This window comes from Neopelma chrysocephalum, unplaced genomic scaffold (genome assembly GCF_003984885.1).
Source record: "Neopelma chrysocephalum unplaced genomic scaffold, ASM398488v2 Primary Assembly neopelma1_25, whole genome shotgun sequence".
In the NCBI taxonomy this organism is placed as follows: Eukaryota; Metazoa; Chordata; class Aves; order Passeriformes; family Pipridae; genus Neopelma; species Neopelma chrysocephalum.
In genome coordinates, this window is record NW_020897694.1 from 15,904,843 (window position 1) to 15,926,727 (window position 21,885).

The window sequence follows — 21,885 nt, forward strand, 5'->3', positions numbered from 1 at the left end:
CTGAACACAAGATAAAGATCAAACATATGCTTCTGTTCACAAAAAAAATGAAAGGAAACATGATAGGATCTTTTTTCACCCAGAATATTTTCAATACATTTCTTTTCCTACAGATATATATAAACAAGTGTTAGGAAATATTTACAAAGAAAACACAACTATGGAGGTATCAAAAGGCACAGTTCACTGTTTCCACAAAACACTAGTAAAGGAAGCACAGTTTACACCCTTAGGTAAAATGCCAGGAGTTAACTCAATTTATGACAGTTGCAACAGAAACCAGGGATTATTTATTTATTTATTATCTTCACGTGTGTCAGCCTGACTGCAACAAGAGACTTGCATAAAGACCAAATCTATTACCAGATTTATTTTTTTTAATGCTCAAAAGTCAGGAATTGTAGGAAGTAAACACAGTTATAGGGTAAATTGGGCAAAAGGCTTGCAAACATGCTTAAAACTATTCAGACTGATAATCTGAGGCATCCACCTATTCAAGACCACAAACTATCCATGTTCTGCTACCAAAACACAACCCATTTAAGAAACCCCAAAACCAACAAACCCACTTTTTTCAACCACTAAGCTAAACCAACAACTCTGGTCAATGATGTCCTCTTATTTTCATGCACTACTTTATTGGTCATACACACATTGACTCTCTACATATATTAATCTGCAGAACTATAAAAACTATAGGTAGCTTAATATAAGTCCATACAAAAATTAATACAAGCAATGTTAAAATTGCTGGCAAGCAATTCAACAGTTAATATAGCTGTCTCTCCACAAAGCCTTACACTGCAAAGTTTTGAACACAGATTTAAATATTTCTGATCTGCATGGGTTTTCATTAGTTAAACATGAAAAGATTTCCCTAGTAAAGTTTGTAGATTTAGGACACAGTACTTCGGATTATTTTACTTTTCTAGATATTAAAAGGTCATTTCCACTTGTCTGGGTGTATTTTTAGGAAGCAACTATTTGTCAAAAAATAAAGTTTCAATTAATCAGAGAAAATCTGCTCATTTGGGCCTTGATTTCCAATGGGAACAGGGGATAGGCGGTCATATTTTGCCTAGTGCCTTCACTATTTACGTAGGAGGTGTGAAATCAGTGTTCAATTTCTTATGCATTTTGGGATATGAGCCAACTTCATGCAGTTCTAAATCACAAAGACTTACCCCTATGGTAGAAAATATATAGATGCAGTTTTTTCATACTATTACCTTTCACAATCCCAAAAAAAAAAAAAAGTTTTTGAGCAAAATTTAGCAACCCAGATGATTCCTCAGGTTACAAACTGATTCTTACTAATTTGCTATCCCCGTATTTAAGTACCTTATAATAAAATGAACAGCAACACGAAAAAGTGAAGGGAATGAATTATGTCACAATATTTAACAAAATTGAAGGTTAGGCCACTCTCCTGCCTTCCCAGGTCATGGTAGGAGTTCATACTTCTCCGGGCACAGAAGACATACTGTGTCTATACTCAGGAATAATATACCAAATGTAGAATATTATAATATCTCAAATACCATTCTAATCAATTTTGAGAGTCTAATCTGTCTTTTTTCTTACGAGTTCTATAACTATTTTTGACTTGGAGCAGGGAAGAGGAAGGAAAGAAATAACATGGTACACTGTGGTTTATAAAATGATTGTTCTTGCTAAAAGAAAAAAACAAAAAGTTTCTTAAGTATCCAAGCATTTCACACATGCCAGCTGAGTTCTACACCAGTTTTACTGATGAGCCATTTTGAGATGTTTATTTTGTGATCAATAAATTCCAAAACGCAAATTATTTTTATACACATTTTTCCCAGAAACAAATAAAAAAATTAATTCAAGGTCTGCCAGATGAGAAAATACTTTAGATAGAACTTTTTACAGAATGCCTCATAGATCAGATAAAAAAAGTGAAAAGATGACAATAATCTTTTTAGAGGACATAAAAAACTTCAAGCCATTCAGCAATGTATCAAAAATAAAGTACATGCACAATTAGTGCATATCAATCAGGAAAACATTCTAGAACAAAACTCCTTATAAAAGGTATAGCCTAACAGTAGCTTCCAGTAACAAAAAAAGTCTTGTATTTTAAAAACAAAGGTTTGGTTTTGCACATATACAGGTAAATAATCCTAACTGGCATTCTAGACTATCTGCACGAAAAAGAAAAATGCCCAAATGAAAAATTGCATAATATAGCAAAAAAATCCCAGATTCCCCCCCCTTTCCTCTTACATACTTTGTTTGCATGTTGTTTGAAAACAAGTGCTATTAAATTAGATTACCATCACTTTCCTGTTTACAAAGCAGAAAGAGGCAGCTAGATTGTGTATCATGGAGCTGTTGCAACTCAGGAAGGCAACACTGAATGGTTATATTGAATGAGCTCCCAACAAATACCAGAACTGAACATTTGTTTTCAAAACATTATTTTATTAAACAAATGAAATGAAAATGAATGGAAGGAGAAAAAAAAGAAAACAACATTTTTGGATGTAAAAATTTGAATAACCTTGCTATGTTGGCATGCATACCCACCCTTCAGTTTGTGAGAGAGAGATGAAATAGCAGAGGCAGGCCCAGCTACATCACTAGTTTTGTAAATACGCTCACGAGAAGCAAGGCAGCAGGATGGAGTTTCTACAGTGGAAAACAGTTGCACAGAAGCAGCACAGATTCAATGGAAAAGCAGCAAAGATAAAAACAAGCATTTCAAATGATAGGTATCTCCTCTGTTAAGTATTCTGAATTCATTGTTTAGACTCCTACATCAGCTTTAAATGACAAAGAGTAGTTTGTAGTAGAATGCAGTAGATCAATTCCCTGATCTAAAAATGCCGTGACTTCCATATTAGTTTCTAGGATCTAAAAATGTAATTTATGGAGAATAGTCAATGAGGTTTATGGTTTATTATAAAACCCAGTAGCGTCTAGTTTGGAACTGAACCCTAGTTTGAACTGAACCCTTTTAATCTGTAAATTCAGAGATGAATTATTTAGAACTTCAATATTGCCTTCTGGATGGATAAATTTACACATTCTTTAGTGAAAATTAGAGAACATCTACATATTTCTGTTGGAATGTCTTGCTAATCACTAGGAAGAATGAAGAAAAATACATTAAACCCATCTAAACCATCTGTTTTCAAAACTGACTGCACCTCAATAATGTTTTGAAAAACTTCACTTATGTATTGTGAAGTTCCTCAATACGAGAGACAACTAGCAGTAGATGAGTGTCTATCAAATAGTATATACATGGAAAAAAATCTGTATCAACTCTTAAAATAATTTTGCTTTAAGAAAAATTCTGATGTAATTCAAGATAATTTCAGTAGAGTCTACTGACACCAAATCTGTTAGAAGTACAGCTCCAAATGAAACTTTGAATGAGATAATAGGGACTTTTAGTTTCAGTCTATCGTTTTACTTTTCTATTTTTAATTCTAATTCTAATGCCTACACCTTCGTTTAGGAAAAAAAAAAGTCAAATTCTTGTTGCAGTAATAATTTTAGAGAGAATGTGTATGTTAAAAGATACCCTGTTTTAGATAGACTCTTTTGTACAAATGGAGTAATAACTATTGAAAATAAGTAATTTAAATTCCTAAACTGCTTAAGACTTCTTTTTCTCTGGTACTATATTTACCAACTTGTACACCAAACATACTAACCCCCATATCTTATGCAATGACCTATAGTTCTAGAGCTTCTACAATCAGGAGGTGTTCATATGTTTGAAGTAAGAATTTCATTCTTTAAAAAAAGAAACTACTATCTAATTTCTCAATCCACTTTCATGAATGCACATTTATACTTTATTCTTTCACTCTATGTCTAAGAGTACTTACATTTTATAATGTTGTAATCTAGTGCATCTTGAACAATGTACTACTATTCAATCATTTCAAGAGGACTGTAGGTTGAAGAGAATGACTTTCCCACATGATTTCCTTGCTGCCCTGGCAAACAATCTATGTCTATCGAGGATAACTAGTCAGCCAGAGGGACCAGCATTTTGATCAGAATTCATTCTTTTTTGAATCATCCTCAAAGACTACAAAGACTTGAAATACAAGGCAGGCAAGGTCTGTCTCGTGTCACACTCAAATGTGACAGTATATCTTTAGTCACACTCTTTCCTTCAATGTGGAAACAGCTCCAGCTTGAAAAGCTACAAAATGTGGAGATATAAGAGGCAGTTTAATTCCCATGGTAGGATGCAGTCTTGTAACAGCTGTGCCTACTTCCTCTGCGGAAACACTGGTAAACCAAATTTGGAGGCAAGACATACCACTAGCTGGTTCATGTTACTCTTTTTTAAACAAACTCTATAACAAACTGGTAAAATGTCTCTGGAGAATGGAGATAAGTTAAAGTTTCTTCTGAAAGGCTTTTATGTGCAAGGATGAAGGAAAGGCATTGACCTGCCTTTGCCATGTTGCCTAAGCAACAGCTGCCTCTTCAGAAAGAATGTATTCCTCTTTCGCTCTCTGTTACTGGCACAGAAGCTAAATACAACTGTGAGCTGAAGGTCCTCATCACTGCGGTCAATATATCTTCTTTCACATCCTGAAAATGCCAAATGCCATAATGACAGTTGGACAAGGATTTTTTTTTTAATTATTTTTCCTTAAGTAAAAGAATGTATTGAAGTAAAAAAAAAAAATTGGCTATTAAATATTAACAATGAAGAAAAGTATTAGATACTATTAAAGCAGGGGAATGAGTGAGTTAATGAAAGCAAAAGCTGAAATGCAGTATCATCAGAAAAACATTAGCAAAGTTCTTTACCCAAAGGTAGAGTTTGGAGCACCAACACTTGAGCCACTTAAGTTTATTACCTGAAAGACTGAAATAAGCATTCCTGGGCTAGAAGGGTAGATAAAAAAAATAAGTTTATGATTTTATTATTTGTCACTAAAATTTTTCAAGATGCTATAAGCCAAATTTATTTCTGGGGGAAAAAAAAAACCTTGACACAATTTGAACTCTTCCACCAACCCTTAGCATATCAGTTTTCCCAAGGACGGTTTTGGATTAACCTAGACAAGTGTATTCTCCAGACATATCTTTGATTATAAAATCTGGAAAGCCTAGGGCATGAAACCATTTAAATTATTAGCTCAAAGTTTCAGGAATGATGTTTTGGCAACATGCAGAAAAAAGGTCAAACCAGCTGTCATTGGTTTAACTGACAGTTAAGTCACTTCAGCACAATATGGAAGAGACCAGCATACTTGGTTGAGAATATTCTCTCCCTTTATTTTACAGAAGCGCTACCAGGAAGGGTTTTGTGCTCCATATCCATGCCGCTCTTTTGCGTCCCCTCTACAGTTTAGAAAATGTGGAGAGAAGCATTGCAGCCAAAGCCAGTGGTTCTAAATGCCATTTAACTAGCACCTAGATGGGAAAGGAACAAAACCAAAAAACATGTGGTAGCACAATACTGAAGGGATGTATCAAGGAACTCCTGACACGAATGGTAGGAGCTGATATGGTGAGATGGCTGGATTGCAGCTCTGCAGCATGAATTGGCAAGGAAGCAGCCTGACAGGACATTGTACTGAACAGCAGCTCAGCACTGCAGCTTCTGCGTGGACTGAGATGAGTTAGGAAGCAGGAGCTCAGCAAGCTGCCAGGGCTGCATGGCAAGAGGAAGAATGTGACACATGTCAAGGGGTCCACAGCTTTTTCAGCCCATAAATCCATTCTTCATTCGCAGTATGAACTCAGATGTGAGGAAACATGGTATGAAGGTCTAACACTGACTGCAAAGCCTCACACTTCCCTTCCCAAGTTCAGAGCTCAAAGCCAATTGTCAAACTTTGATAACTTTTGCTGGACAGCATCCAGCATCCAGATCTTGATTCCCTGACTTGCCATGTCTAAAGAGTTTTATGACCCAGCACATACTACTGAAGCATGACATCACCTATACTCAGAACTCAATCAGAAATTTGAGTCTTCTGTGCTTTTCACAAAGTTCAGAGACAACTAAATCAAGCAAGCAGCAATAATCTTGCATTCACAAGCAAATCTGTTACTGATGATCTTACAAACTTCTCAGAAGCAAGCATACGCTACAACTAGCTATAAACACTTCTAAAGGAAAACTGCAGTGACTACTGTCACTGGCACAAAATATGTTTAATCAGATAAACATTTTTCTTCCTATTGTAAAAGTCTAAAAAGAGGAAATAATCCTATATTTTAGATATTCAAAACGAATATTCAGCATGATCCTAACTTTCCTCAGAATCACACTTCTCAATCAAATTTCTCCCCAGGGGTAGAGATATCTGAGGAAGAACAGAAAATTTAAGTGGTAGACTGAACTATTTAGGCTGACTTTCAGTCAAGACTAGTATTTAGTATATAACCTCTGTGGTCATGGAAATCTAGGCTGGCACAACTTCCTTAACCTATTATACTATCATTAGTCCATTAGATAAAGCGAAAATTCAATTCACTTAATATGGATCCTTGGGATGTGTTATTTAATGGATTTAACTTTTAATTACATGTTTCATAACAGGAGGCCTTAAAGTGCTTTGGAAATAATGAAAAAATTGCATACTTAAAATGAGTTTATGTTAGAAATTTATTATAACTGCATCAGACTATTAAAGAAAAAGTATATGGATATAGTCTTACAGGTCTCCCTGACAACACGCTGAATTTGAATGAAATTGCAAATGGAGGATTAACAAATTTTCAGAAGATTAAGGAAGTTCAAAGAGGAAATTTTGTCCCATACTATTCTTAAATTCTGATGGTGAAAACAAAAATGTTAATATTCTCTCCTTTAAGCATAATTTACATTATCTGCACCAAACCTGAAATCGGATAATAAACTGTTTGAAAGAAAATCCTTGTATCAAATCACCGTCAGCACAACAGCGTACCAGTTCTGGTTGACGAGTTTTGCCCCTGCTGGAAGGGCAAATGACCGTATCAGTTGAGACCTTATATTAAGCTAAGATCCCAAATAGACAAACTTGAAAGATGTTTCCACTTTCATTGTTGCTTTATTTGATAGACTACTAGTGTTCCCCCATCTGACAAAAAAAGGACTTCCTTTGGAATCAGGGATTCTCATTAGAACATGAAACACAGATGTAGCTAACTGAATACAGTTTATCTGAATCTGTTGGGACAGGCAAACCCACTGAGCAAGATCTTGTTGGGCAGTCAATAAAAATGCTGACAGCTTCTCTCTTCATACAATATAGGTCTAAATGCTAAAGGACAAACCATCTGAAATTTGAGATAAGGCAATTATGGTTATTTTTATTGCAAAGCTGAATAAGAAACTCTAACTTCACTACTCTGAACAAGAGAGGAAAACTGAAAGTGATGGGGAAGAATATAAAACTGGCAATCAGCTGTTTTATCTGAGTAGTTTTTGGAATATTCTGCTTTCAGGACATTGGTTTAAGTCCAGAATAATCACGGAAGATCACAGTCAGAATACTTCTGATAGTCTTTATACAAGTGAATTAGAAATTTTAATCTAGTTCTCACATGAAGCAACATCACTGTCACTTCAATAAGCTGAGTTGGATAGACCCAGGACTGCATAGACATAGAGAGTGAACTGACTTGACAGAGTCCCACAAGAAAGAACTAAGGCACTTCAGAAGGGCAGTTTATGGGAGACATGAGAAAACTAGTATTCCTGTAACCCATGCTATAACTGTTTGGTATGTAAGAAAGAATTTATTGCAATATTAGCTATCCATCATGAAGGCTGAGCTTTTAGCTTTCATTATTCATGACCAAAAAAGTTTCCTGTCCTCCCATTAGTAATCAGGTTAGTTTCAACCCAAAGTGCAAATTTTCATGCCCATGCTAATCCTATGAGCACCTAACAGAAGACTATCAAAACCTTTCTGATGAGCAGTGCCAAGTTGTTCCCACTGTCCAGCTACAGGCCTAAAGTTAGGAGCAATGGCAAAAATAGGAATTTAGGAGGTAAGTTAACACCTATGAACTTACTGCAGTGCATTTTTGATGTTAAAAGAATTATCATCATCTCGTACTATATAAAATATTTACCTTTATAATAAACCCAGAGTTGCATACAATATTGAAAATGCACTTTCATGACTTGTCTACAGTGAAAAACATACAAAAGCAAAATACTGTCAATATAAAAATTCAAGTTGAACAAGTATACTTCTTTAGGAGCATTACCTCACATGCTTCTGAATCATGGAAAACGTAAAAAAACAAAACCAGAAAGGTGCACTGAGGGATGATCAGTAGCTGGTAAGCAACTGAGAACAGCAACGTCAAAGCTGCAGAAATGGACTGATGAGGCAGGTAAGGCCGACAAACTTACTCTGAAGCTGTGGTTGAGGCTGCTGGAAGGAAAGGGGCTGTCCGAACACAAATGGACTGTGGACTAGGGAAGAGGGAGGTTTTGCAGCTTGATCAAAGATGGAAGGAGCTGGGAGATTTGGCCGTGACTGAATGGAATTCAGTATGGCACTCAGTTGGTCACCTGTAGTGGGTAAAACAGTCAAAACTACAACCTGTTACCTGTCATTCTCCAGAAAGGCAGAGTAAAATGGTGCTCAATTAAAGTTTAAACGATGATAACAGAGAAAGCTCATAAATCTTATTTAGCCAAATACTACTCTGATTGTAGCTAAAAATAAAAATCTCACTCCATGCATGGCAATAAAATTACTAAAAAGTACAAGCAGGGTTTTTAAGGATCATGGATATTTTAGTGCAATTATTTAAAACATTTCAAAATAGAGATTTATATTCACCTTGCTAAAAAATGAAGAGCAGCCAAAGAAAAAACAGGAATCCCTAGCATTTACAGTAACACACACATGCAACAGAACATGCAGAAGGAGATTTGAAAAACTGATGAGAAGGGAAAGCTAACATGTACTTAGGCTTTGGCAAATGTATTTCTGTGCCAAGGCTTTGGTAAATATTTGCTTATTTTTGTAAATATCTTTAAAGTACTCTGCTGTGCTGTTTTTCAAGATCAGATTAAAGATAATTTTAAAAACCCATTAGTATCCCTTAGGAAGTAGAACTGGTTTTCTGAAGAACTACACACATTTGTTGTGAGACAAATGAAGGCCTTCAGAAAACTAGCATGTTAAAAATAGAGTTTTAATTTTGAATGTCAATTCTCAAAAACCTCTATGTGAGCATTAGAAATACATGATGCCTCAGTAAGAAGACCACACCATGTCATAACTTGAAGTATACTTAGTAATATGAGGTGAGAGGAACCCAGATTTTGATAGAATCTTACATCTGAACCATCTTCAGGCAAATCCTAATAATGTCACTTTATTCTGCAAATTCCTATCTTTTTGACAGCATTCGAAAAAACCTAGTAAAAAAATTTAGCAGCTACTATATAATTTACAACTCACTGAATCGAGAACATTTTTGGATTATGATTAATTTTCTTTTCACGGAGTTAGAGAAAGACCAGTGGGTGTATGAAACCCCGTATTACCTGGGAACTCCTATAAATCAATTTTATTTTGCTATTTTGAAAGTAGCATACCTAAAAAATGTTGGAATCTGTACTTTAGCAGCAATCATTCCTACCTTAAAAACCTATAAGTGATTGAACAGCCTGGTCTAGTGGGAGGGGGGGTTGGAACTAGATGATCTCTAAGGTCCCTTCCAACCCCAACCATTCTATGATTTACATGTTTGACAATCCACTATTATTAAATACAACATGCTTATTTCCTAAAACGAGTAATTATTTTAAAGGAAAGAATATCTGAGAAGAAGTTGAAAATCATCTGCCCACAATAATCAAATATGGGGGTGGGTAGGGCGATTCAGGAGAAATATTGAAAACTTGCCTGCACTGCAGAGAGAAGGCATAGCTAAATCAAACAATCATTGTGGGAGTCATGTCTTCGGTCTTGCAGGTAATACTATAAACACAGACCTATTACATGGGCATCTCTACATTTGACCAGAAATTTGAAATACTCATGGATGGCAATTGAATTTTCATTGAAACTACGGTATCCCTACAGAAGGTACTTTTAACAAACAAGAAGTGTTTCATTCAGAAATTCTCCTATGAGATCATGCGTGTGCCTTCCATGTTTTATTTTCCACAAAACTCAAAAGCTTCTTATACCTGAGAATACAACCCCCCTGCATATACAGCTAAAGAATTCTATTTCTCTATTATTCTGTCAATTCTATTTTTCTGTTATTATATTATTCTGTCAATATAGTTACCAACAACTCTCCGCTCTCAGGCAATTCAGAAGGAAATACAGTACACAGAATGAATAAAGTAATCTAGCTGATTTGTTCATTCACACTAAGCATCACAGCTTGAGAAAATAATGTGTGTAAAATGGTATGGAATCCAATGCCAGGAGTAGCTTCCAAACGTTCTGTAACTGTATTATCCCAAAGAAACACCTTTGAAACTGCTTAAGATATAGTAAAGAGAATCACGCCTTCAAGAAACCAGGATGCCTGTTACTATAGCATATTGATTTCTAAATTTTATCTTTGGACAACACAGAAGGAAAAATTATTTTCCTAATATGCTTCTGTAGAAAGAAGAATAGATAATATTTGCACTATTACACAATTGACATTGAGAGACAGGCTGTAATACTGCCTCACATCTTAAACCCTTCCACTTTTGTGATTCAACCATTAGCTTGAAATGAGTGTGGCTGGACTGGGAAAACCAGCTCTGTATAAAAGGCCTTATAAAACAAAAGGAAAACACTTCAACTTTTCAGTCCAAAAAAAGAGCTTCCTATATGCATGGCCAAGTATGGACTGCTCTCTACACAATAAAGCATTGGGAAATGATACAAAACTATTTCATGTTGTGACACTAATAGACTAGAATATTTAGGAATAATTTTTTTCCTAATCTCCTCCCCTTTAAAATAAGTCTTGAGTTATTTAGGAGACCACTAAGAGCATATGCTGATGTTAAAAAACACATAGCACACCTTAGGCCCCCATCTGAATTGTCATGGACAGAGTACAGTGATATAGGAATAGAATGGCAAAGGTCCATGTTTGAGGCATATTTCTCAAGGACACCTGTCTCAACAAAAGTCCCTTCTGTATTATTAAATTTTCTAGACCTAATCAATAAATGAACAAAAGGCATGCAGATTGAGTTTACTGTGATGGCTTTCATATACGTACATATATATACACATATATATATTTAGATCTTGCCAACAAAATAAACCATGATTAAAAGAAACAATTATTTTATGCCAGTAAAATTAACAGGGTCTTATTTATTCCCCAGCATTTGTAACTAGTATCTATGTGACAGAAAGGTAACTTCAGTTTTACATCTATTTTTTTTTTTTTTTAAGGTGGTTTTTTGGTTTTCTAATTTTTTTTGAGTTTTGCAAGAAATCTCAAATGGTATCTTTTATCTTGTCAACCCATTAAATGCACTTAAAAAGTTGTCAAGACAAATGACAAATGCTTCTGGCCTTTTAAAAACGCATGCTTTCTAAATCAAATAATTTTCTTATTTTGTTTTAAAAGTATGTATTTTTCATTTGAGCATTACAGTTTTGTGCCTACCACTATAGAAAGCCTCAACTATAACTTACAAATCTTAGATGATCCTTTTCATACAGAGTACTTAGATTAAGTGGAATTGAAGCAGAAAAAAAAGCAGTTCTGACATTAACTACATGTTTTGAAAAACACCTCGCAATTCATTGTACTACTGTTTATGTCTTTTGAAGAACATCTGTAGTGCCTAAAAAAGTAGGAAATGAGTAATAAAAAATAAAAGCCAAGTTAAGAAAAACATAATTTTTTAAAGTGTGAGTGTAAAAACATACCTTTGTTATTTCCAAGGCCATAATCAAACCCTTGTCCATTACTACAGCTTGTCCCCTTACTGAAAGCTTGTATTGAAAAAGGGCTTGGGGGAGGAGTCTGCACATTTTGATCTAGGAGGACTTGCTCTGTAAAAAAAACACACCTCTTCAGAATTAGACCTTCTTAGTAACTGATCTGTATTGGAAAGACAAGTCACAAAGCAAAAGAGTTATATTTTTTTCCACACATAGCACTCCTCTCTACTCAATTCTCTTAAAAAAAGAAAAGCACACCTCTTCTTTAGGTCTCATGCTCTAAAAACATAAAGACAGAGGACTTAATGCCATACAGACTGAGTTGCTGCCAGCTTTGCCATTATCTGCCACTTAGGAACTAGCTTGACACTTTGTTTTTTCCAGTAACATCACACCATTCAGTGTTTACCTTTTGGACAGCAATTGTTAAATTCATTTGACAAAGCAAAGTGAAGAAAGGATAGTTTTCAGTCGCAAACTCTGAGCCAATAAACCTTTAATCCTGGGTATGCCCTAATAGTTCACGGGACATAAGACATTTTTTCCTGACATTTATTCATATCTCTAAATGAGTACTACAATTTTGTTTTCTGTATGACACTAAAGAAACCTCCAACCAAAATCAACCTGGAGCCTTTCATAATATTCCTAGTAACATCCAGCCAAAATAAACGAGATAGAATCCACTTGACTGTTTAGACTTAGGGAGAAATTACTGACTTTATGTGGTCAGAAATATAATTCCAAGTGATAATATATAAAAAAGCATTCAGAAGAAATATCCCAAGTGCAGGTTTAAAAGCTCAAGCTGGCACCTTGAACAACTTTTTTTTTCTTGTAAATGTACTAAAACTAATGTGGATTCATTAAAAAAAAAATCACAAGTCTTCTAAAAGTAATTTTTTTAAAATTGCATTTCAGGCCCAAACTGCATTTCACAGTACAAACTTTTACATAACACACGTATTTAAATAAAAAAAAAAATAACAGGGAGAAAGTTAGAAATTTAAAGTCGGCTTATAAAAGAAAGGATCTAGAACTTTCTCTGAGGCAACTCTAGATCTTGCTGTAGTGTTTTAACTGGATATTTGCCTATGGACCTAGGCATTCAGTAGGACTTCTGCTTTGTCTCTGACAAAAATCCTACTTCTTTATGGGAGTTAAATTATAATTTTTTAAAATAATGAAAATATGAACATAATCTGAAAGATGGTATTATTTATGGATAAAAATATAGACAGTTGCAAATCTAGCTGGAGCTCCTCCAAATCCTAATTATTTCCCTCCGGCAAAAGCATTGAAACTGATGACAAAGTACTTCTAAATAATTTCATGGCAAATAAAACCAATCAGTTTAAAGTAACCTCCAGATATGGCTTAAGCACATTAGTTTTACCTGGTACTGAGGTGTACTAGGAACATAAACCAGGTTAAAATATCTTAGTAATCATACTGATAACTGCTTAAACTGCTTTAGCTAGATGTATCTATCTTCACCTTACTTATAAAAACAAACTCATCTAGAAAAAACATTGATATTATCAGACATAACTGTAAGCACAAAAGCTATGACTTGGAAAAAAAATATAGTGCTCTAAGCATTACATAAATACTTATATGTTTTATGAAAAATTTTTCATTATTTCTCCTCTTTGCAGAATGTTTTATACCTTAAAGTCAAGCCACAATGTCCTACAGAAAATACATATGTATTAGCAAGGAACTATTTGCTTTAATATAGTAATGTGATGATAATTATTAGAGCATCTATGTGTGAAATGAATTTCGGCACCAAATACCCAAACCACAAAAAGGGCAAAGAGTTTGTTATAATGAAAAGTAAAAGGCTGACAATAAGCACATAAAAACACAAGCAGAATATGACTGCTGTGAGGTCAAAGCTTTTCATAAAAACATCTTTTGGAAAACAGATACATTAAATCCTATAAATGGAGTGGGAAGATTATAATTTGAAAATGTCCAGATTTATGCAGAGAAATGAGAAATATAGATTAAAAGAAACAAAGTTTGAAGAAATTAACTCTTTGAGTGAGTAGAAACAAACCAGCCTCTAGGGAACTCTACCAAAATTATAGTATCCGTGGAAGAACCTTAAATGTTTCTAAGAACACCTGTAACAAAATCATGTTAATGAAGATTCATAGTAATTTTTACTAGACTTTGGGAAGACAAGAGGGACACACTGAACCAGCTGGAGTGCTGTGTCCAGTTTCAGGCTCCCCATCAGAAGACAGACTGAAAAGAGTTCAGCAGAGACCACCAAGATATCCAGAGCAGCAGAGTACACAACATCTGAAGACAGGTTGAGATGTGGGTTTGAGAAAAAGAGAGCTAAGGTGAGATCTTATTGCTCCCTTTGACTATCTAATCAAAGGGTTCAGGGAAGATGAAGCCAGACTCATCTCAGAGGTTCACGGTGACAGGACAAGAGATAATGAACAGAAGTTGCAGCATGGGAAACTGTGATTAGGTATTAAGAAAATTTTTCACCATGAAGGTGAGCCAATAGTTGTACAAGTCTTCAGAGGGGTTGGAGTTAGGTAGAAGTTGAGCACACAAGGTCCTGAGCAACCTGATCCAGCTGAATCTGCAGTGTCAGGACAGTTGGACAGATGATCTTATCCAGAAGTATAAACACTGACAGATCACTCCCTCTTTCATTTTTTTAAGGAATATATGCACTGCCCAAAATCTTGCACAGCAGAACTCATGTAGATGGGCTGAGTCTATCTGTTAAGGAAATAACAGTTTCAGAATACCTTAAGGTATTCATATGAAGCATTTAGGGTGAATAAAAAATATTTTAGATCAGTAGTGACAGCCTGTTTGGAGGGAGATCAACAAGAACGATGACTGAGCAGGAGGAAGGCAATAAAAATTTTTGTGTTTAGGTTTTTTTTAATTATTTCTAGGTCTTACCCAATCTGAATGTGAATTACTAGGAGAGAAATTATGCATTTTAAGAGAATGCAATCATACTTTGCTAACTTGAGTAATTAACTAATTTGATGTTAATTTCAAATACAGTGTTAAAAAACATATTAACAGGTTTTTAACAGGATGCCGTGTGACAAAATTAACAAACTTAACAGGATCAGAATTCATTCTGCTCTGCTTTTCAAGAGACACAAAGACCAAAGAAAACTACAAAAAGAACAATTACTTACTTAAAAATTATCCCCATAGCTAAAAAGATGGTTAAACTTATGGCCCGTAACCATAACTGGTACAGAGGAAAACATGGGGAAAATAGTTTTAACTGTTCCTTTAAAAAAAATTTAAAGACTGTTTATAAACAACTTTCAAGTCCAACTGTGTAACATATAACTCAAATAAAAATGCATAAATATGATACCTGTTCAAAACTCAGATCCTACTTTATTTCTCCTATTTAGATTGCTTAATTTTTTCTAAGTTAATTTTAGAAAATAAAACAACCACTTGCCATCTTCGTGTCGGAGGTACTGGTTTCCACCTCTGTCTCTAGCTAATGACCACGCCTCGCCTTCATCACTTTCACAGAACTCTACCATGCTGTTCTTATCCATTTGCACCCATGTACCTTCTGAATTAGTCACCTGATGCACACACATAAAAAAAGGAAAATTTATTGACTTTTCAAATAATTCAGTAGTGTGATTCAGCAACTTATAGCATCTGAAAAACACACTCATTCCAATCATTATATTACAAAGCAAATGTAAAAAAAAAAAGTTTCTTAAATTAAGGCCACAGGCTGAGGCAGATTGAAGTACCAAACCTACTCATGGTAAATTTACAGTTAGGAGTTGTTCCAAAAATATTAGACCTGTTTACATTCAGAAGGAGCAAAACACCAACATTGCAACTTTAGAACATCCAAATAAGCCTGAATAAAAACTTGAGGAAATAGTCACCAAAATATACCTTCTAATTGATGGCTGCAACAGTAGAATTATAATACCAAGTCAAATATAAAAAGTTTTTATGAGTATTAATTTTGTTCTTGACATTATATTTAGGAAATAGCATGACACACTTCATCCTTAAGCCCTTCTTAACCATAAAACACCACAGCTGGACAACCAAGAACAGTAACAACAGTTCAGCAACTGAACAAATTAATACAATCAATACAGAGAAACACAGTAATTTGTTAAATGGTTAGGTCCTAGGAAAACTTTTTTCAATGAAACAAAATTCTTTCAAAGAATATGACAAAAAGGTAGAACAAGAAACATAATTTTGTAAAGGAATACTGTAACAGAAACATATAAGCAAGCATATTTAACTGCAGTACAATTTTAACATTATTCCAATCAATGCAAAAAGGCAAAAGACATAACTGCATTAGTACTTATAATACAAGTCAAGTTCATGAGGATTGGAAAAGCAAACCTGTACAGAGGCAGATTCTTTTGTTGTGCTTACTACTGTTACATACTGGTATCTATGAAGACATGAACTGAAGCTACAAGGATCCATACCTCGCCCACTGCCTTGACTTTGTTTCCCAGAACTAACATTCCAATTGGGATACCTCTAAGGTTAGGGCAGCTTCTTATGTTGTGACCTGACGGGCCAGTCTTCACTACCTTGTACACTCCAGGTCCACCTCGAAGGAAAGGCATATCTTGTTCCTGCATCACTGCTTCCTGGGGACAGTGCGAATTTAGGTCTTTGAAAAAATCATCAGCATTAGACCTAGATTCCTGAGAAATTTAAAAAAAGGCAAAACAGAACAGAATAAAACCTATTAATCCCACTTTTGAACTATTTAGATAAGAAATATTTCAAGACTAAAAAAGGTAAATTTCAAAGCTAAAAGAGATACTAGTTACATTGCTAATTTTACTGTGCAATGCTGAACAACTAACTACTAGTAAATTGCACATTAATTGAGAAGTCACTTTATTTCTCTTGAAGCAAAAGTGGTATAAATGTAACCATTTATATAAAAGGAATAATTCATATCTAACCTTGGAGACAATTCTTTTAATCTAACTGCTTTCACTAAACCTTATTCCACACTGACATTTATCAGGATACACATTCATTCCTCCTTCTGTATTTGTGAAATTTTGTGAAAGTCTGGGGCTAGGTAAAGGAAATTTGAATATTATCTCTCTATATATGGAATGCTTCTTTTTTTGATCTCACATTCAGAATATATTGTTAACTTTAAGGCAAAATTATAACAAAGAGTAACAGCAATACCATAGACTGTAAATGCTCATAAAAATATTACTGCATTATTATTATTACTTTCACTACAACAATAAAAATGGCCTGTAAATTTATTTCATCTCATATTAATTACCGATGAAATATATATCCAAATCTGAAATGAGACCATGCTTTCTGAATTTCTTACCAAGAAGAAGTTGCAGTTATTAAAAGAAGAGAAAAATTAGCATTGATTTTTCAGCCAGCTACAGCTTAACAAAAAGGCTATTGTAAAGAAAAATATGAGGGATGAGAGTAAAGAATGTGCATTTATATCAGAAGAAAGCAAGTGAGAAGCAGAAGGGGGCTCTATTATGCTTACAATGAAAGTCAGAGGTGCTTTAAAAGGAAGATCTGAAAGTTAAGAACTATGTAATGTCCTACTGGATGAAGCCGGTGGTTCACCTAATTTAGTATACTGAGTTCAGCAACAGGAGATGCTCTTTATAAGCAGCATACAAGTCTTTATTAGTAGTCTGTCCTTTATGTACCAACAGCATTTAAAATCTTTATTATGGATGTTAGAGGGCATACCCTATTTTCTTTAGTGTTTATTTATGAATCTGATTTCTATAAATTTAATTTCTTCTGAATATGCTGATACTTTCTGCCTCAACAATCTCCTTTGACACCACCATCCAAGTTCACTTCCTGCTATGTAAAAGAATACTTTCTTTTGTCAGATTTAAACTAAACTTCTGCTCTTGTTACTTCCTTTCAAATCAATGCAATTTCCTCTGATCTCTTTAACTATCATTATTTTCTGCCTTTTTTTGGGTATGAAGTCTGTGCACTATCTCCAGACTAATACAGCAGTTTTTTCAAGAAGCCTTTATACAAAAATGACTCTTATGTTAATATGTAACTTACAAAGCAAGTTAATGCAAGCTGAGATTAACTGTTTTGAGGAAAAAAAAAAGTTTAAATATTGATTAGATCTTGCTATAATAAAGTTTGCTATTCTGGGGAAAAAGATTCAGTGGACAAACAAGTTTTAAAATCTCTAAACCAAAATGTACAACACAATGCCATCTTCATTATAAAGTTAATATGAAAAAAAAATGGATCTCAAAATCACTACAGCACTGATATTCAGACAAACATTTCTGTAATTAAACAGTTTAACTGTACTTAACATAACCTGTTCCTATAATTACATAATTTTAAAAAAGTTTAAGAATGGGTGGAGTATTTATTAAGTATCTGTGGCCTTACTCATACAAATATCATCCTATTAGATGCTGCAACAGCATGTGAAGCCTTCAAAGACAGAAAAAAATTTACTAACAAATTCCGCACTAAGAGAAAATTAAAGCCTTTCTTACATTACTAGGCTATCTCTCTGAACTTTTAATTTGTTTTATTAAAAAAGGAGAGTGCTATTTATGAATTAATGAAAATTCAATAATCTGCCCTGGTATTTTTTTCTCATCCTAAAGGAAGAGACACAGATACAGCACCCTATGCAAATCTGCTATTTCCTGTAAAAATAATTCACAGTAAAACAGACTTCAAAGAATATTTAGTATAAAGTTGTCATAAGGTGCATTCTGAAAACATGAGAGACAGTGTGACTGTTCCTGTAATTTAACTCACCTTAGGGGGTAAAGCTTTGGAAGTCCATGAAAAAAAGTCCAAATCCCTTACTCCTTGGCTAGCATTAAAGACATTCTGAGCAACAAAGTTTAAAAAAAAAGACATATATCAACAAAGAAATGGGAACAAAGAAATACTGGAGGAAGAAGCTCAAGGTATTATAATGCAAACTTTCTACACAAGTAAATCTACTAGTAGAATGTTTTGCAAAAGGGGAAAGTTTTGTTTTCCTAATCAAGTCACCTGAGTCCATTGCTCACCATGGCAAATCATCCATTAAACACAAACAGTTTAGTATGTCAAAAGCTCAAAATGGATGTAGTGTGTCATGCCATTTACAGAAATTAAGAGCCAGACATTTCTTATAAAGCTTGAGACTTCATGCACAGAAAAATCCTACACTTCTGTTACAATGAAACAGTAGTTGGTCCCATCACAAAGCAGTTTTCTAGCAAGACGCTCTGAAGTTCTGAAAGATAATTTCAACTAATGCAAGACAAATGCACATGGAATTTTAGTCACCACGTCAGATCTAAAGAGATGCAGAAGAGCTAAGCTCACCATTGCTGAAAGCAGTTCACTTGCACAGAAAGATTTCACCAGTTTGCACATCAAAATCGTACTCCTTACCAGAGCCAAAAATTTTAGTGCTATATGGAGAACAATTGCTAAGATTTCTTTGGTTTTGTAAAATGTACAATGCACTTACTAGTTTGTTATCAACGATCGTAAACCAAATACAGCGGCCACTAATTTTAAAACCAATTGCCCACACTACAGAAATGAGCACTGCTGTTCTGTGTATTTTTTCCTCCCACAGAACAGTAAGGACAGCATTTTTTGATCATGAAAACACAAAAAAGAAGCCATCTTTACTCCATAAGCTGGTTTCTACTCATTTCAAAGAAATTTTCACTGTTCCTGTCAAATGAAAGAAGTAATAATATATATATATCAGTACAAGTAATCATATTTATGATGGAATCCCTTTGACAAAGCAACCATTTTATCTATATGAACAGAGGTATCAAAATCTAATTTCTATCCCCATCCTGATATGGGAACCAGGTGAAATCCCTAGACAGTAGTCATATGAAAATTTAACAGTAGTTAAGGTAGTGAATCCTTTCAAGCAGAAACAAGTACAAAACACCCTTGGCGTGCCTCATCTGTATTCCTTGAAAAAACACTAACATATTAAAAATAACTAAATTCATGCTTTTATCTCATGATAGAAGCAAATTATCTAGCCATATACTCTTTGTAAACATCAAGTTTCAGTAATAAAAATGATTTGCCATTTTGACAAAAAAGGGGAATTGTCAAAACACCAGCATTTCTTCAGAATTGAGTACTTTTCACCAAAATTGAAGGAGGTACCAATACACTAGTGGTATGTTTTGGGGAAGGTGAGGAGGGTATTAGATAGGAATACTGTCAGAGTATAGGCTCATCAATTTGACAGAAAACTATGACAACTATAAAAAGTCTGCATTTAGATGAGAGCGTACTTCACAGGCATCCAACATACTTAAATTGACTGATTGTATTACTTTGCAGCATATCTCCTATTTTCTGATGGACTTCTACTGCACAGGGAAACAGGGCCTATACGTATCAAAATTATTTAAATTATTTCAAAGACCTATTTTTCTACATCATAAAGCTCTATGTGTAAAACATACAAGGGAAACCAACAGCAGTGAAAGGGGACCATGCCATCTTAGCAACACCAAGAAGATCAAACTAGAAACTCTCCCTTGCTCTGGGAGCTTGAGAATCTCCTGGCTATTAGAACACTGTATAACAGTTTAGATGATTAGAAACTATGACAGAAAAGCTTAATATTTAGTCCTTCTGCTACCATCTGTAGATTTAGTTTATATTTCCCATTTCAAACTTTCTATTCCAAGAACTAAAACTAATTTCAGGAAGTCATACTTCTTCCAATAAACTTTAAGTTTCAGAAAAAAACAACAAAAAAAACCACTTAAAAAATTACTTTGTTTTGATACCAAAACCCAGACCATTAGGAAGCATCTCAGTATTATTTTTCAAAGCTAAGGCTTATCTTAAACAACCATCTTGACATTTTACCCAACATAGTCTTACTCTCCAGTTGCCTTCCATCATGCTAAAAACAATGGTAGAAATCTCTTACAAATGTCCTTAAATATTTCCACAGAACATTCGGCTCTCTGAGGTTCTGTCATCAAAAACTGTAGCCTACATACTAGTTTTGGTTCCTTCTTCCACTGCAATAGCAGTTTGAAAAGTTTTTATATCCTATGTACCTTTCCACTAAGTACCATGTGTAAGCATGAATACAACATAAGGAACTTAACAAGTATTTTTTCAAAAACAGTTAACTGAATGCCATAAGACAGCGGGAAAAATAACTACCAGAGGTGGAAGCAGCTTATCCAAAATCACAATCTATTAAATTCAGTCTTATAACTGTATTACCTACAATGGATTGGATGCACTATTTCAGATCAGAGGCTATATAGCAGTTCCTTGTGAAAGGACAAGACTAATAAAAGAAGAGCATTGACTTTGAAGATTTATCTAAGAAGGTAAATGACCAATGCTCATATAAATAAAACACTGGTAACTACCATGGACCTCTGTTTTCCTATAATCGTTTATCTTTAAATATAATAGTTCTGAAAAAAATATACAGAAACAGTATAGTTGTGAAATTCGCAACATCCAGTGTTTGTTTTATCATTAAATATCTAGTTAATGTCAATAAATATACATAAAATGTAGATATAATATATATGTCAAGAAGAGGCCAAAATTAACACCGCTAAAAACCTACTGTTTTTAATTTGTTCACTGTTCGATTCAGTGAGAAAACAGAATAATTAAAACTTTCTTTTAAAAATACACTTTTTCACATATTTTACAAAACGTACTGAGATATTTTATTTACTTAAGGGATGATTATAAAAGGCCTGCATATTTAAATGTGGTAGAGCAATGTAATTGGAGTTGACAAGTCTGCACACTCGTGAGTTGAATAAAAAATGGAGCCTAATAAAGGTAATGTGACATCTGTTTGAACAGGGAATACCATGACTAATTCAGCCAACTAATCTTCTGTTTGTATTTTCAGTCACACGAGAGACTTTATCTAGCATTATTCTTAAGCCACTACTGGTCAAACAGTTTGCAT

The 21,885-nt window shown here is 34.3% G+C and overlaps 1 protein-coding gene across 14 annotated transcripts in view; it reads right to left on the bottom strand.

The window, feature by feature from the left end:
* The window catches only part of MYCBP2 (MYC binding protein 2, E3 ubiquitin protein ligase), a 180,995-nt gene that overhangs the window by 34,694 nt on the left and 124,416 nt on the right, over window positions 1-21,885 (bottom strand). For 7 of the 14 annotated variants that reach the window (XM_027674586.1, XM_027674585.1, XM_027674577.1 and 4 more), the window contains 5 exons: window positions 18,705-18,779; window positions 16,370-16,594; window positions 15,349-15,481; window positions 11,868-11,993; window positions 8,363-8,524 (listed from right to left, as the gene is read on the bottom strand). In XM_027674586.1, coding sequence (XP_027530387.1) covers window positions 8,363-8,524; window positions 11,868-11,993; window positions 15,349-15,481; window positions 16,370-16,594; window positions 18,705-18,779 — 721 coding nt within the window. The remainder of the gene's footprint in view (window positions 1-8,362; window positions 8,525-11,867; window positions 11,994-15,348; window positions 15,482-16,369; window positions 16,595-18,704; window positions 18,780-21,885) is intronic. The other 7 variants (XM_027674588.1, XM_027674580.1, XM_027674579.1 and 4 more) reach the window with 6 other exon arrangements.